This window comes from Suillus subaureus, assembly GCF_016647635.1.
Source record: "Suillus subaureus strain MN1 chromosome Unknown BJ212scaffold_26, whole genome shotgun sequence".
Lineage (NCBI taxonomy): Eukaryota > Fungi > Basidiomycota > Agaricomycetes > Boletales > Suillaceae > Suillus > Suillus subaureus.
In genome coordinates this window covers 101,035-115,968 of record NW_024538582.1, presented here as the reverse complement: position 1 = coordinate 115,968, position 14,934 = coordinate 101,035, and the positions used below count along the sequence as shown (strand labels likewise).

The window sequence follows — 14,934 nt, the reverse complement described above, 5'->3', positions numbered from 1 at the left end:
AATCATATAGGATATTATTCAACGCAGGGAAGTGTTACAAATACATAATCAATTCAACGCAGTACAACTGTCGAAACTCGGGCTGTCGGGGCTCCAAGTATTTGAGAATACTATGAGAAGATGGAAGAAATCAAGGTACAGACGACAGGGAGCAAGTACGCATGACCACAAATCTGAGATTCCTATCCCCTGGTAATTTTGTGTCCGTAATATTCATCATATGTGAGCTTCCAGGTCGTATTCTCGGAGTCAAGATAACTGAGATCTTGCTCCCAGATGCAGTGGCTGCTAATAGCGCGTTGCAAGATTGCAGCTTGTCCATAGTCCGAGGTGACGTAGGCGCGTAGCTTGGGAATGAACTTAGCCACAGCGCTACTTCCATCTCTGTTTTGTATTGTAAGTTCCAGTAGGAAAAATAAAGGGAGGACGTACCCAACGCCATCGAAGTAGAGCGCCGGCGTAGGCATCAATTCTCCCGGGCACATAAAGCCTGGAGTTAAACAATACGCTGAGACGAAGAAAAAGACCAAAAAGTAGTCACAGACCAATTCCGATGTCCTGAACAAGCCCAGTCTCGTTCTTGGCCTGCAGCAAACCTTTCCCTCCATGCACAGGGTCCTAAATCAGTTATCTCGTGAGCTATCGTGATACAGACAGTACTTGATCAAAAGGCAATCTTACAGAGAAATGGAAGACCTCATCATTATCCTGAGTCAAGGTCGTTACTTCACCTTCCTGTATGATAGCTTGGCGTTCATGCAGGGAACCATGGAGAAGATGAACGTTGCTCACATTGATATTGACGCAGGTTGCAGCGTCAATGATGGTTCCTTCGTCGACCTGCGCTTTGAAAAAAGCCAGTCTAGAAGATGGATTAGTCAGGTTTATGAGCTTGATTGGGAGATATAGACTTACTGGCTCGTGTAAGTCGCGTGCACGGTGTACGGGCCTGAGACGAGAGGCCATAGGTAAGTTGGAAATCGAGCAGGGAAAATGTGGGACAACATGCACCTTCCTTTCCAAATGTGCAGACCCTAAGATATTTCAAGGTATGAAGTAACTAGTAACACAGGCAGAAGCGGAAGCCCTTACTTCCATACCACGGGGCAGAAATTCTTATAGAGGCCTTTCATGTTGCCATCGAAAGTGAGTAAAAGCGTCACTTCCCTACCGAGGTCATGGCTGCGAGATGGTCAGATAAAAAGATGGGGCAGCACAATAAGCGCAAAGACACTCACGTCTGAAAGTTCAAGTTTCTAACCAATGTTTCTGACATTGCTTCAGATTGAGTAGCTTCAAGCTCTGCAGTCCCAGCCTTTTATGTCTCGAATGGGTGCATGGGGCGTAGTACCCCGCTTCCTTGGTTTACATCGTCAGCTTCAAGTTATCCCTGACTCTGGGCCTTTCCTCAGCACCTTGGTGCCTTCGTAGTAATACGTACCTGCCGCTGGAGACATACTAGATGCATCACGCCTCAACTCATTCTCTCCACTGTTATTTAGCCAGCTTTGTCTTGGTGGTCCCTTCCTGTACCTTCGTACCTGCCGCTGAGGACTTAATACATTACACCCCTCACCTATATAGCTAAATTATTCTTAGCTTTTCAAACCGTGCCTCTGTACCTGCCGCTGGGGACCTACGTACCTGAGTTTCGATCCCTATGGACTCAAAAGCTTAAATTTTTGCGCGCTGCCAACCTGAAGGACATACCCATACCTGCTTCCTTGGCTTGATATACATTTTTCATGCCTTTGCTAGTAGTAGCTGCACCTTCGTGCGTCGGGGGTTCGTAATTGCCACTGGTGCTTATTTGACAATCTTTGTGCCCGTCTCTTATGGTACCCTCCGAGTCCCGAACCCGGTACACCCCCGGCCCTCTTCCTCGCCCTCCGATTATCATATTATTTGTAACTTATCCCTATATGCCAGCCGTTCCGCCTGGAGTAATGTCAACAATAGTGCAGATCGAGTTGCAACTCGCACCGAATTCATATCAACAAGTGCGCATTGTGGTGTAACACTACGTGTTCTCAATGATTCTGCCTCCATCAGCCTCGAGAAAGCGTGATGGTCACACGAAATATTATAACTCTATCCAAGTTGAATGCAATGTGTCGTTGTGACGCGTGACGATGCTAAGGTTGTGTCTATACAACACCGCAAGCCAAGCAGGTCCAGCCACAGGGCAGCGCGCCCATGTAGTTGCAGTGGTATGAAGGTACGAAGCTGTAGGAAAGGAGAAGTTAGCTATATTGGGAGAGCTCACACCTGGGAGCTTACGGTTTGTGCTTATCCATGCTCGTGCTCACAACTCCCCGGTTGCGCAGATGCAGAAAACAATTTTTCGTTCGCATCCAATCTCAACTGCATTTTTACAATGTCAAGCGCCTTCGTCAGAAACTTGTATTTCCAGACGTGAGCGTCCTTGTGCTATCTCCTTTATTACTTTTCACCCGACCTGTTTCGCAGGAAAGATCTCGGCAAGGAAGTGACACTCCTGCTGACTTTTGATAGCGACGTGAAGGGCATCTACCAGACATGCTTTCCCGCCATATGCTGGTAAGTACCCGCACTTTCGCTTGCGTTGGCTTCGAACCTTGCAACATTTCAGGCTCACCACCTTCGGACAAACAGGTGGGTGTCGTCTTTCTTGCCCAATTGCCCAATTACTTATGACTCCTCGTCCCAGGCTCGTACAGGATGCATGCAAACTACACGAGCCAGTAAGTTAATGTCGATAAACATGCTCATGAACCGTACTCATTCTGCGTATAGGCTTGCTTTTTCCAGACCACAAGTTACAGATGGGAACATAATTGAGGCTGAAACCTGCATGGAGATCAACGTGGGAGACTCTCATCTGCTCTGCGAACACTCAATCGAACGCCGTCATGTAGGATAGCGAAATGACCGCATTGACTCAGGAAGAATTGTGTCTTCCAGTTCTCTGTAAGTCCTATTTTTATTTATTTCTGTTCCCACAGCTCACGAATAACCTGCAGATTCCTGTGAAGGGAGTCTCTGGTTACCTGGAATTCCGGAACGATACTGGTTCCGTTCAAGATATCGCACTCGGTTTGTGACCACCATATTTATTTTTGGCCTCAGCATAATGTTTCAGTTGCAGGCTTTATGAGCCCGAGAGACTTGATGCCTAGGCCAATTTTATACTTCAAGGAAATTGAGTATGTCGTCTTTCCTTTACATATAACCAGATAACTCACTGTGTAAAACGCAGACACGCCAGTAACATCACGATTAAGTTCACTTCGATCCTGCGCGCCTACATCACTTCAGATTATAAACACACCGCAATCTTGCAGGGAGCCATCGACACTCCTGCGATCTGGGAGCAAAATCTCGCTGCGCTTTCTGAGTCCACGACATGGGACCTCAAACGGGACCCATCCACTGGACATTACAAGATCACTCAGGCTGATCAAGGCATGTCAAATTCGAGCACTCAATTAACTGTTGTTGGGGGTCTGTATCTCAGGTTTCTTCCTGTTTTCGCATTATCCTTATCTGCAGTCCCAACAGCATGATTCAAATTCTCTTGCTAGCCAGTTGTTCGCATTTAATCACGTCGTTCATTTCTCGCGTATTATACTACTGAACACCGGCTTGCGAGAGGCTGGTGCACAGGTATGCATTTAATATATTTACATACAGCATTCCATTATGTTTGGATTCGCCTGGCGTAAAATTCATCCGCATGGTATAAGCCTGTCTAGACCCTGCCAGTTCACCCGTGCGCCCTCCACCATCCCTGCTACGGCTCATGATGCATGATGGATGGTCGGTTGCTATTTTACTTTGCGAGCGCTAACTACATACGCTGTTTCAGCTCCCCTGCTCGTGTATCAGGCCGCGCAACAGCAATTTCTTAGCCTCTAATAAGCAGACCAATAGAAGGAAGACAGATGTTACTTCTATAAATGTAATCGCCCGTGTTCGATAATCTTTCGTTTTGGTGTGGACCTCAGGCCTAGGTGGTTCACGCCAACGTTGCAACGTCACGCCAATCATATAAGGGTATACCCCTGGATCGTTCATCGTCTGCGCTCCAAGTTTATACACTCTAGCCCGAGATCACCCCGAAGTAAATGGAAGGAAGATTACCTTCATTCGTCCATGGAGTCTGTCTAGGAAGCACTACCCCAAAGTAAGTCTGATCTCAATTGATACTAAGAGCTCGCTAGAGAACGGCTCGTCCCGAGAAAAAGGCGGTCACTGTACAGGTGTCATAGTCACAATATCATTTCCTGAGATGACATCTTTGGCGCAGGCGTTCACGGTGTAGTTATTTTCATACCATGGCTACGTGGCAAAAGAAGCCACAGCATTCAAGAACTGTGGACTTATCGGCAGGAGATGATCCTGCCCCCCCATCATCGTGTATGGTGCCCCTCGTCATCAATGACTTGTATTATGACTTGACAGGTTGCCATAACATCCCTGTTTTCTTCGTTTTCTTCATCGTCAAAAACTCGAGGATTATTCGTCGGGCAAGACAAGAGAATGCCGTCTCCCATCGCTTTGAATCCACCTACCCCTTCTCCGTCCATCTTCAAGAAGACAGGATCACTCAGCAAGCTACCATTAATGTCGACGGCAATGTCGTACCTTTCTGCTGTTCAACAGGCAGACACCCGCGCTCGCAGTCATAACAACTCCTCTGCAGCATCAACTCCTCCACGATCCACCCACTCCTCCGTCACAACTTCATCCGAAGACACCATCCTTAACGAGGATGATACGAACAACTGTCTCGTGAACCCCCTTACACCGCCCACCTCCGAGGCCTTCGCTACTGTTCACACAGAGTTTGGTTACTGTGCGAATGAGGCCTATCGTTGCGTCTCTCAGCATGATTATACGAAACCTTTCCAGGAACACACAATCGAGGAGCCTCCATATTACATTCTCTTCACTACCTACGTAAGCTACCTCATGGTCATTTGTTTCGGTCATATGCGCGACTTCTTCGGCAAGCGTTTTGCCAAATCTTACTTCACCCACCTTATGCCCCATGATGTAAGTGCCGTCTTGATTGTGATATCTAATTCATTTGATGCCATGTACAGGGTTACGCGCCATTGAACTCGGACTTTGATTCGTTCTACACCCGCCGGCTTCAACGCCGCGTGGGTGACTGCTGTTCCCAGCCTATCGCAGGTGTCCCCGGCCGCACTGTTCTCATCCTCGACCGTTATTCCACTGATTATAACATTACTCAGGTCTACACCGGTACCAAAACGCGCGCCTTGAACATCTCATCGTATAACTACCTCGGCTTCTCCCAGGCCCGAGGAGGCTGCTCAGATGCAGTCGGAGAAAGCATCCGTCGTTATGGTACCTCTACCTGCGGCACACGTCTTGAGACCGGGAGCAGCGAGCTCCATATCTTTGCTGAAGCCCTCGTCGCACGTTTTCTAGGGACAGAGGACGCGTTGGTCAGTTCTGTGGGGTTTGCCACCAACTCCACTTTCATCCCTGCATTGGTGGGAAAGAAGTCTTTGATCATTTCTGACGAACTGAACCACACTAGTATCCGTGTTGGTGCGCGCCAGAGTGGTGCGGAGGTCCGGATGTTCAAGCATAATGATATGACAAGCCTCGAGTCCGTTCTGCGTGAGGCGATAAGCCAGGGCCAGCCCAAGACGCATCGTCCCTGGAAGAAGACCTTAGTCATTGTGGAAGGGTTATATTCCATGGAGGGTACGCTTGTGGACCTGCTTAGGATTGTCGAACTGAAGCAGAAGTACAAGGTCCGTACTGCAGCTACTGTTTAGGGTTATGATGTTCATGTTTTATTCAAGTTCTACCTCTTTGTTGATGAGGCACATTCAATCGGTGCGGTCGGTCCCCATGGACGCGGTGTGACGGACTATTTTAACATCCATCCTGGCTCAATTGATGTCTTGATGGGCACGTTTACAAAGTCCTTTGGTGCTGCTGGCGGATACATAACAGGGTCGAAAACCCTTATTGATGCTCTCCGCCTGCGCGGACACTCATGTCCGTATGCGGAAGCAATGGCTCCCCCGGTGCTCGCACAAATTATCGCATCGATCGCGAGCATCATGGGCGTTGCTCCAGCACCACAGCTGTCCAAGTCCCAAAATTCCCTCAACCTTGCTAGCTCAATTATCAGTCGGAAAGACCGTGCAGATGACCTCCAAGGAATGGCACCTGCAAGCATGCTGCCGGCATGGATAAATCTTCATCCATCCCTCACAGACGGATCCGAAGCTCGAATGCGCATCCGCCGCCTTGCCTTTAACTGCCGTTATCTGCACGCGGGCCTCAAGAAGCTCGGTTTCATCATTTCTGGACATCCCTTCAGCCCGATTGTTCCCCTGCTTATCTTCAACCCAGGCAAATGTATGATGTTCGCGCGTCTGATGCGTGTGCGGAGAATACCGATTGTGGTCGTTGTCGTAGGGTACCCTGCCACTCCGTTGGAGAAGGGTCGTGCACGGTTCTGTGCTAGTGCATCACACACAAAGGAGGACATCGATATGGTGCTGCAGGCATGCGATGAAGTGGGTGGAATTCTAGACCTGAAACATGGTTTGGGTGAGCGGTGGGGGATTGATGAGATTCGCGAGCGCGCAGTGGAGCTTGTTCGCTCCGCAGTGTGAATGCTTGGGCCTTTTTATGGAATATGGGGTGGTCATGGGGATGGTAAATGAGCTTATCAGTGCATTAAGTTTGATTAGCTTGCGGTGTTTTCTACTTGGGAGTGGGATTTTACAATTAATGGAGTGTCGCGCGCAGACAATATATCAAAGGAGGAGGCTCGAGCGGGACAGCCATGAACGTCTGAACGTTAAACATCTATTGTAGACCATGATGAACTTCAGTCTAGTGTGACTGGGTGGTTGTGACCTTTAATTGTGACTTGAATGAGTAACGCTGAGTTTTGCAAATCAAAGTAGACTTCGCGTGCTTGCTAGTTACAAGTTACAACCATCCTCCACAAACTTGCCAGGGTTGTGTCTCATTGTATGCTTCGTTTTACTGGAAAGAATGTTGCAGTGAACAGGTTTGTGCCCTTCAAACTACTCAGTGGCATACTGACACGATGTTCACCTCCAGCGTCATCCAATCACGGCAACTACACTTGGTACTTTCGGCCCAACGTCTTGCTTCTGGTAGATTACAGCTGTCTCACTACGCAAGAGTCGAACGGAAAGTTCCAGCACGGTCTGCCTCTACTTCCACTTCCTCCAATGACAAGTCTAGTCATACCTCAAATCTACCACCTTCTGCCGTATCACCTCGCAAGCATCGGGTGGAGCTCAAACCTGGCCCATTGAAGAGACCTTCACCATCAAGCGCGACACCAAGGCCTCACTCGACATCTCCAAAACAAACACACCTCTCATTTCCAGCATTTCGTCCTTCTCCAACATCAAGTACACCAGATTCTGTTCCGTCTGCAATCGAGCTAGCGAAGCAAGACATAGCAGATGCAACTGCTCAGGGAGTTCTTCGATCAGCTCCACATGATGCCGGTACCATCAAGCGCTTCACTCATCAAGCCTTCGAACTCCTTGTCTGTGTTTAACCTCATTGGCGCATTCGCTCCCCTAATGTCTTTTGGCCCTGTCAGAAATTCTATTTCCGAGGCCTAAAGGCCATAAATACACACCGTAAACAGGTAGCAGCAATTCGTTCACGCATAGCTACAGGCGGTGCCGCGCTCTCCAGAGCGGAGTCGCGTTTCATCAGAACATTCCAGCAGGATGCACTGAAGTACACATCCATTTACCTCTCTTGATTTTTTCTCAAACTCCCAACTCTAGGCTCATTCCGTTCGTTATTATTGTCGTGGTTATGGAGGAGCTCATTCCTTTTATTGCCCTTTACGTCCCTCAAATGTTGCCATCTACGTGTGTCCTTCCAGGTCAACGTGATCGCATCAGTGCGAAGGCACGCAACAATCAACAATTGGTACTCGCAGGGAACTGGAAATCATTCGATCTTTTGCGGAAAGAAAGCGAAAGCTCTGGCTTCATTCCGACTCTCAGTCTGAAAAATCCAGGGACACTTTGCGGGTGCGTATTTTCTCGAAGTATATTTTCAAATCTGTATAAAAGCTTTTGTAGAGTCATCGGTGTCCCCGCTTGGGGGCCACTGCAACTGGTTCAGTGGCGTCTACAACGCCACTTTCAGAACATTGCGTCTGACGATAAGATGCTCAAACAAGAGGCGTATGGACGTGATCTCACCCTTCCAGAGTTGAAGGAAGCCTTGCAAGAGCGTGGAATGTATGTATCCTATTTTATAAATGGCTTGTCCCTGATATCTGTGTTCCTCGATAGGCCTATGTTTAGCGAAACGAATTCCGCAGATGAGCTGAGGACCCAACTCAAGTGGTGGATAGATATGACAGAGATTATGCCCGAGGGCGCGGATGCTGTCAGTAGGCGCTTGTTCATGCTCAGTATTATTGGGTCACATAAGTGAATGCTGTCGGCGTGCCCTGCTATCCTCCTGTGGTGCAGTGTGGGACAGACAGACTTTCTTAGATCTAGAGGTCAATCATAATATCTCAACTCCACTCGTTGTATTCACTTGTCCCTATCAGTAGAAATCTACCAGCCTAATACCTAGTGATGTGCGCATGAAATATGTGAAGCTAAAAGTGCTAGGATGCAATGTCATACCAATGACAGCCGAATCTCGTGTCACTAACCCTCAAGTCAATAGCGAGGTTTCTAAGCTGTTCACGATATCCAATCATGTCCAGAGGGCGTTTAAAATTGCGATAAAGAAGGCGTTTGGCCGAACATGACGACCCACTGAATAACACCTTCACCGAGTCAGGAAGCCATTCGTCGACAGTGGCCTCCCAGCCGGGGTCAAGAGCGACAAAGGCCAAGTCTCGCAAAGATGGCAGAGACAACGAATCAAAGATGCGAGCTAGAGGCGCTACATTCCCAAACTGAACCACATCCTCTGACAGGTAGATACTCAGTATCTCCAAGGCCTGATGCTTGATGAGGGTCATCGCACCAGGGGGAGGATTAACTACCTCCAGGCTTTCGCCGTGGAAGAAAAGCTTGATTTTCAGCCGAACTAGTGCTGGGAAGTCAAGGAGGATTTTCATGAAGTCGACTTCTGCCCCTGGTCTGTCGAGTGTAAGATGGGTAATTTGAGGTAACGTGGCACGTGGAATAAGGTTAATCAGCGCTTCCTTTCCACAAAGAGCGACGTGCGTGATGTTCGACGTGCAAAGGGTAAGAGGATGTCCGGAGTTGACAAGGAACGACGTTGGCATGACGGATATTAAGATGTGTTTCACAGCGTAGGAACCGCTGGAAATGAATGCATCAATGTAGCCGCGGCTGGCTTGTATATGAAGATCATGAAACCGCCCCGAGTGTGATGCAAGCAGGCGGAAAAGGCCCGACTGTGTTGGATCGTACTGGCGAAACCAATCCCATTTCTGGAGGCACACTACACTGACACTCAATGGTCGAGTACGTGCTGCTGCAAGCCAGCGAGCCACCATTGCCGTGTAGAAGTCTGCAGTCCAGACGCCCCAGTCATGAACGTCAATAGAGGACCAGAGTTCTGGCGTTGCCTGTGCAATGTCCCTCCAGCGGCGACAAATTTGGCAAAGTAAAAGCGGGGCGGCCAGTATGTGGGGATTGACATATCGATCGTTGGGGAGGCAGGATTTAAATATTTGCTGAAGAATTTCTGTGGGAAGGAACCTCACAGGGCTGATGCGAGCTCTGTTTTCGAGGATGCGAGTTTCCACAGTGCGCCGTTTCTCTTGCTGAAGAGCTATGCGTGCGTGTATTGCCTCAATTTCAGCCTGCAGGCTATTGACCACAGAGTCTATGTTCAATAACTCTTGTCCATCTCTGTGCAAGGCGATCCGAGCTTCGTTGATCTCCACCTCTAAGAGAGAGTTTGCAAAGTTTATCGTACAAAGGACAGCATCCAACTGTTTGACGCTGACAACAGCGCCAGAATCCATCGCTCTGCAGTGTACCGAGGATGTTTCAGTCAAAAGCGACATGCCTGTAATAACCTAGTTAGATTCAGATCTCGTATGTCAGGTTATCATTCAAAATTTTGGATTGCTCACTCTTTTGCGGGACAATGGTTCAACGAAAGAGTACCTCAGCCTCGTAGACAGCCGTTCGAAGAGGAACACGAGGCCCGGTTCATCGAGGTGAGGCCGGCCATTGTGCAAATGCCCGCTTGGGCTTGGCTGAACGTGTTCTATTACTAGTTAACCGAGATCGAGACAGACTCGGACTCGCAGACTTACTCGGGTGCCCACCGAAGAGATGCAGCCAGTAGTGGCCATCATTAGGGCACGGTCCCAATTTCGGTTCTACGCCAAGCAAGACTTTGAATAGGTCGCCCGCGGAATTCGGCTAAAGCATGTACGATTGCCAAGTGCCAAGGAGAAGAAGGTTCATAAACAAGTTGATCAAAACCGGTTCCACTGACTTCAAGCAAGTTGCACTACAAATACCTAATTAGGCGCCCCCTCAATCAAATTTGAGTTCGTTCTAACTTCGACGTTTACCTTGGTAAATCTCGTCGTTTAAATCGACTTATCTACCGAGTGTTCAAGTTGCAAGTCAAATGAAGCACTTCGCTTAAAGTGCGCTCTCCCAGCCGCAGAGAGTAAAGAGATTATAATTATATGGTAAAAAACCGTCTCCTGAGAGCTCTGTGCCGCACGCAGCATAAATTATTTCACAACTAATCTGCACTGTTCCGGGGTATCACGGTTCGCTGTGAGATAACGGTGCTCGGCACTATTGGCATGCGTGCAGTCCAAGCATACATAGCCTTGTAATTAAAATATTCATATCTGGTCCCAATGCAATACGCCCTAGTTGGGTATTCGCTAAAAGCAGAACTATCTTGAATGTGGTGCGGAAATAAAGTGTGTAGAGAGTGACAACATCCCGGTCCATCTCCGACGTAGACATCGTAAAAATCGTAAACATGTCCCGTCATAACTGGCTGTGCGCGCCATCAATGCATCGACAGCTCGTCTGCGGCCTGACATGAACTAAGGTCCTCTGTTTGAAGAGGATAAGTCAAGGAATGTCTGTGCAAAGCATGGACTTCTCACGAAACAGAAGGATGGGACCCGACACTGATACCAGCATAAACACAGTCCATCTTTACAGCCGGCAGCACTTGACCACTCGTCCCTGTTTGTAAGCCTGATCAATGCACCATCCTCGTTACCGTATAAGAACCCTACCAGCATGACAATACGGGATTCCATCTTCCTTATGGCCCCACCACATCACAGGCGCCCACTCATCCACGAGATTGGCCAGTATCTGGAGGTGGCCGTATGCAGCTGGCTGAGGCCCGCGTCGTTGGCGCAGTGCCACGAGAGTGAAAACAGGTGAACACAAATAGCACTATAAATAAGTTGAAGATCTGCGCAAGTAAATAAAGATGTTGTAGCGCCTGTCTTATATAGTGAATACGAACCTGCATCGGATACATATTCATCCCATTGCCGGCCGCCACGAAAATGACGTCGGAATTGTTGGTATCAATACGATATATGACACCATAGAGCACGAAACAGAGCCCAAAGACCCAGTCTATGTCGTTAATGATTTTGTTCAAGAACACACATCTAAAGCAAGGAGCGAAAGACTTACGTAGCGCAGGCTTCGCGATGAAAAGCGCAAGACAGAGCGGATTGACAATAACTGACTTCAGCGGGTTCATCGCCGGTGTCATCCCTTTTTGTCCAGTGCCGCATCTCCATTGTCCTTCATCTCGAATGACATTTGCGATGAGCTCAGAGCAGTGCAGACAAAGTGTCAACGGTCCCTGGATAATAGCCAGGTTGACATAAGTCAGAATCCACCATGGACTAGGTCCCCCTGTGAGCAAAAGCGGGTATCGAAGGCTGTATAAGGAATTCTGATCGTCGGGGAAGAACGACCATGATTTCCAGGTTAATGTACCGGTGTAACTCTCATACGTATTGTGGATGTACAGGACGAGAGCACCCCATCCAGCACATGCTATGACTAGGGCCCAAAGAGAATTGATAACTTTCCGGATGCTAGGATGCGCATGCCATGCAGAAGGCTGTGTCTCTGATGGCCTTGTTGGACCTCCATCCACATCGAAATCGGACACGCTGCGCATGCACCGGAGAAGAACTGGGGTCAATTGTGTGTGGTGGACCAGAGCAGCGGTTAGATCCAGAGATGAAGAACTCCATGTCAAAATCTTAGCAGCCCGCATCCCTGACAATGCGATCACCACCTGGAGAAGAAGTGCGATGCCCAGAATCAGAAGAGGCATCCCTATGATACCGACTTCAAGCGCAATGTTCTCCCCATAGTCAGAATACACATCAGAAGTTAATGTGACCAGTGAGACTGAGCTATAGGATATGATGAGGAGGACAACCATGGTACCGTTAAGCAGGGCACCATTTCCATCCACGAGCTGCGATCAAAAGGTGCAGATTAGAGTTGAACCTGAGTCGGGACTCTGAGGCCAGCGCAGAGCGCAATGAGATGTTGTGTACGAAACCTGTGGATTCGGTGCACAATGTGACGATCAAGTTTAGTGAGATGACCAGCATCTCTTTCCTAGGGTATAGCACGGGTATGGGCCACACCGCGGGTATGGGGGTCACGGGTATGGCGGGTACGGGTACGGTGTAGAGATTTGGCACCCGTGGTCATACCGTACCCGTTTGCACGGTATACGGGTATGTTCACGGGTACTAGTAGCCGCGCTATTTCCGAATGTTCTCCGCGGTGTTATATGTTGGACATGACAAGAATTCATCACTCACTACGATCCTTATTTTTCGGAGGGTCGTTGACTGCAACAGTGACGGTTGGACATGACAAGGATTCGCCACTCACTACGATCCCTATTTTTCGGAGGGTCGTTGACTGTAACAGTAACCCGCTGCACTCGGCGATTCAACAGTATAAAGTGAGGTATGTAGACTCTGCATTTCTCAATACCATTTATTCCATCATCATCATGGTTAATCAGTCTACCGTCAATGACACGGCCTCGCTCGCTGAGTCTACCTCAACATGTTCAAATATATCGTCATCTCCGCAGCCCATAGTGGACAATGTTGCAAAACGTGTCAAGCTTATCCTTGCACAGGCCACAGCAACCCCCTCTGAGTTGCACTCCGCTGCTCTGGAAGTAATTGATGTCGATGTCGATGTCGATGAAAATGATGTGGCACCTCCTGCCGCCGAACAGGATGACGAAGCTGATCTAAGTACATGAACTTATTGCTCGCGTTTGCGTGGACCTTGATTAATTTTCGCTCACAGATACTCTCAAGAAAACATGGCGTTCAGCAGTCTATTCGTTTTTTAAGCTTGACGCTGTGGCTGTCCAGTATCACGATGGACGTCTAGTTCATTTCTTCCCTTGCGGGGCACACAAGTGCAAGCTCCCTTCCGGAGGTGTCCGCCGCTTCCAGGACTCCAGGGACAAGTCATCGACTACGAATCTAAGGCATCACGCCAATGGCTGTTGGGGCAAAGAGGCAGTTGATCTTGCATTTAGTGGCGGAAAGGTACAGGCCACGAGCGGATCAGTTTTCTCTGCTTTTGCTCGAAAAGGACAACAACCTGTCCATCATACTTATCGGATGCACACGAGCAATGAAGTTCGGTGAGTCAACATTTTCGGGGCCTTAATAACAAGCGGCATCTCTAGTAGATGAGCTTGACGACTATTTGCGGCAACCAGTGGAGTACCAAAGTCCAAAATGTGGGTCCATAATCAAAAGACGTATCCGAATTTGCACCGGATGGCACTTGATTACCTTAGCATTCCTGGTAGGTTGTGCACCATCGCTCTCGCTAGCATCACAGCTTATGTGTTACACACCATAGCTACCTCAACTGCAGTCGAACGTGTATTTTCGCAAGGCCGGCACCTTCTGCACTTCACTCGAAACCGCTTGTCTCCGTCATCGACTCGCGCATTCCTCTGTCTTGGCTCGTGGCTCCGCTGTGATCTGGTAGCACCCGAGGATCTTACTAAGATCATGAAGTCTCTGAAGAAAAGAAAACGAGAGCACGAGAGTGTTGGGTGAGGTTATTAGACCTACAGGCTACGTAGTGTTACTATTTCTTGTATGTGTACCCGCGGGTAAATGCAACACCGCGGGTAAGCTGCTATACCGCGGGTTAGTACGGGTAATACCGTACCCGTACCCGTACGGGTACGGTGTTGACGGGTACGGGTACGGTGTTCATCTTCCGACCCGCGGGTACACCCGTGCTATACCCTACTCTTTCCGCAGCGCGATGCCGCTGCGTCTGGCTGACATTGCAGTGGCCGCACCTCCAGGAGTGGTCAAAATAAGAGTGCCTGCTACGATGCAACAGCAGCTGACAATACTTGCGCATGCCACACCAGCGAGGGCAAACCTACGACTTGTCAGACTGCGGTCGTAGAAATCGGTCGCAGACTTCACGTCAAATGTGACCGAGTCAGAGGCATCCAGTTGATTCGGGAGTGCATCATATGCAAGAAGACTAGATGGGTTTCAAGCTGTTCTTGTAGAAGCAGTTACCATGATGTGGGAAGCGGAGAATGGAGGGCAGCATATCACATACATGAGGATCAAGTACTTATATAATAACCTTTGGTATAGCATGATCTGGGTGCGGTATGTAAGTTGTTTGCCACAGCTTCGCAACTCTGATGGAAGGAAGATGACTCGAACCTCTAAGCGGCGTTTGATACGCCCATCCACGCAACTTGATCACCATTGTGGGCAAATTCAGGTAAAACAAAATTTTCATAGCGTAAAGCGCGCCAACAGATACATGGATCTCAAGGAAGTAAATTTTCCAAGTCGGGCATGAGTTCGTAAACCCCTCACCAAACTCATCAGTGTCATCACCATGGACAGCA

At 48.7% G+C, this 14,934-nt stretch overlaps 7 protein-coding genes across 7 annotated transcripts; 4 read left to right on the top strand and 3 right to left on the bottom strand.

Moving 5' to 3' along the window:
* Positions 1–9: 9 nt before the first annotated feature.
* Positions 10–1,357, bottom strand: BJ212DRAFT_1369772 (uncharacterized protein). The gene is made up of 9 exons (XM_041336233.1): positions 1,239–1,357; positions 1,093–1,182; positions 1,012–1,034; positions 916–949; positions 793–862; positions 682–735; positions 546–618; positions 433–490; positions 10–384 (listed from the first exon to the last, which is right to left on the bottom strand). The coding sequence occupies exons 1-9, from the start codon at positions 1,274–1,276 to the stop codon at positions 183–185; spliced, it is 642 nt and encodes a 213-aa protein (XP_041190587.1). The 5' UTR covers positions 1,277–1,357; the 3' UTR covers positions 10–182.
* Positions 1,358–2,377: 1,020 nt separating this feature from the next.
* BJ212DRAFT_1483075 (uncharacterized protein) lies at positions 2,378–3,545 on the top strand (the record flags this gene model as incomplete). Its single annotated transcript, XM_041340550.1, has 9 exons — positions 2,378–2,415; positions 2,470–2,559; positions 2,612–2,634; positions 2,690–2,723; positions 2,776–2,893; positions 2,944–2,949; positions 3,003–3,075; positions 3,128–3,185; positions 3,239–3,545. The coding sequence occupies 9 exons, from the start codon at positions 2,378–2,380 to the stop codon at positions 3,543–3,545; spliced, it is 747 nt and encodes a 248-aa protein (XP_041190586.1).
* Positions 3,546–4,027: 482 nt separating this feature from the next.
* On the top strand, positions 4,028–6,871 carry BJ212DRAFT_450843 (serine palmitoyltransferase 2). Its single transcript, XM_041343228.1, has 4 exons — positions 4,028–4,165; positions 4,227–5,037; positions 5,088–5,771; positions 5,823–6,871. The coding sequence occupies exons 2-4, from the start codon at positions 4,522–4,524 to the stop codon at positions 6,645–6,647; spliced, it is 2,025 nt and encodes a 674-aa protein (XP_041190585.1). The 5' UTR covers positions 4,028–4,165; positions 4,227–4,521; the 3' UTR covers positions 6,648–6,871.
* A 1-nt stretch (position 6,872) lies between these two features.
* BJ212DRAFT_450985 (uncharacterized protein) lies at positions 6,873–8,569 on the top strand. The gene is made up of 6 exons (XM_041343229.1): positions 6,873–7,051; positions 7,165–7,564; positions 7,622–7,764; positions 7,815–8,066; positions 8,118–8,279; positions 8,334–8,569. Exons 1-6 carry the CDS (start codon positions 7,014–7,016, stop codon positions 8,476–8,478), a joined length of 1,140 nt encoding a protein of 379 aa, XP_041190584.1. The 5' UTR covers positions 6,873–7,013; the 3' UTR covers positions 8,479–8,569.
* Positions 8,570–8,636: 67 nt separating this feature from the next.
* BJ212DRAFT_1369738 (uncharacterized protein) lies at positions 8,637–10,517 on the bottom strand. The gene is made up of 3 exons (XM_041336232.1): positions 10,298–10,517; positions 10,112–10,248; positions 8,637–10,044 (listed from the first exon to the last, which is right to left on the bottom strand). Exon 3 carries the CDS (start codon positions 10,040–10,042, stop codon positions 8,660–8,662), a length of 1,383 nt encoding a protein of 460 aa, XP_041190583.1. The 5' UTR covers positions 10,043–10,044; positions 10,112–10,248; positions 10,298–10,517; the 3' UTR covers positions 8,637–8,659.
* Positions 10,518–11,115: 598 nt separating this feature from the next.
* On the bottom strand, positions 11,116–12,438 carry BJ212DRAFT_1483071 (uncharacterized protein; the record flags this gene model as incomplete). Its single annotated transcript, XM_041340549.1, has 4 exons — positions 11,116–11,201; positions 11,255–11,420; positions 11,494–11,609; positions 11,670–12,438. The coding sequence occupies 4 exons, from the start codon at positions 12,436–12,438 to the stop codon at positions 11,116–11,118; spliced, it is 1,137 nt and encodes a 378-aa protein (XP_041190582.1).
* A 401-nt stretch (positions 12,439–12,839) lies between these two features.
* Positions 12,840–13,782, top strand: BJ212DRAFT_1369731 (uncharacterized protein). Its single transcript, XM_041336231.1, has 2 exons — positions 12,840–13,279; positions 13,335–13,782. Exons 1-2 carry the CDS (start codon positions 13,027–13,029, stop codon positions 13,682–13,684), a joined length of 603 nt encoding a protein of 200 aa, XP_041190581.1. The 5' UTR covers positions 12,840–13,026; the 3' UTR covers positions 13,685–13,782.
* The last annotated feature ends 1,152 nt before the right edge of the window (positions 13,783–14,934 follow it).

What these genes read in the sequence shown, in the direction of transcription:
- BJ212DRAFT_1369772 (XM_041336233.1), bottom strand. Translation starts at nt 1,276, where the DNA reads ATGTCAGAAACATTGGTTAGAAACTTGAACTTTCAGAC. An exon ending in CTGCACATTTGGAAAGGAAG is followed by an intron (nt 950 to 1,011) that starts GTGCATGTTGTC and finishes CTCTCGTCTCAG; the next exon opens with GCCCGTACACCGTGCACGCG. An exon ending in CAACCTGCGTCAATATCAAT is followed by an intron (nt 736 to 792) that starts GTGAGCAACGTT and finishes GCTATCATACAG; the next exon opens with GAAGGTGAAGTAACGACCTT.
- BJ212DRAFT_450843 (XM_041343228.1), top strand. Translation starts at nt 4,522, where the DNA reads ATGCCGTCTCCCATCGCTTTGAATCCACCTACCCCTTCTCCGTCCATC. An exon ending in CCCACCTTATGCCCCATGAT is followed by an intron (nt 5,038 to 5,087) that starts GTAAGTGCCGTC and finishes TGCCATGTACAG; the next exon opens with GGTTACGCGCCATTGAACTC. An exon ending in AACTGAAGCAGAAGTACAAG is followed by an intron (nt 5,772 to 5,822) that starts GTCCGTACTGCA and finishes GTTTTATTCAAG; the next exon opens with TTCTACCTCTTTGTTGATGA.
- BJ212DRAFT_450985 (XM_041343229.1), top strand. Translation starts at nt 7,014, where the DNA reads ATGCTTCGTTTTACTGGAAAGAATGTTGCAGTGAACAG. An exon ending in TTCCAGCAGGATGCACTGAA is followed by an intron (nt 7,765 to 7,814) that starts GTACACATCCAT and finishes TCCCAACTCTAG; the next exon opens with GCTCATTCCGTTCGTTATTA. An exon ending in AATCCAGGGACACTTTGCGG is followed by an intron (nt 8,067 to 8,117) that starts GTGCGTATTTTC and finishes AAGCTTTTGTAG; the next exon opens with AGTCATCGGTGTCCCCGCTT.
- BJ212DRAFT_1369738 (XM_041336232.1), bottom strand. Translation starts at nt 10,042, where the DNA reads ATGTCGCTTTTGACTGAAACATCCTCGGTACACTGCAGAGCGATGGAT.
- BJ212DRAFT_1369731 (XM_041336231.1), top strand. Translation starts at nt 13,027, where the DNA reads ATGGTTAATCAGTCTACCGTCAATGACACGGCCTCGCTCGCTGAGTCT. An exon ending in GGATGACGAAGCTGATCTAA is followed by an intron (nt 13,280 to 13,334) that starts GTACATGAACTT and finishes TTTCGCTCACAG; the next exon opens with ATACTCTCAAGAAAACATGG.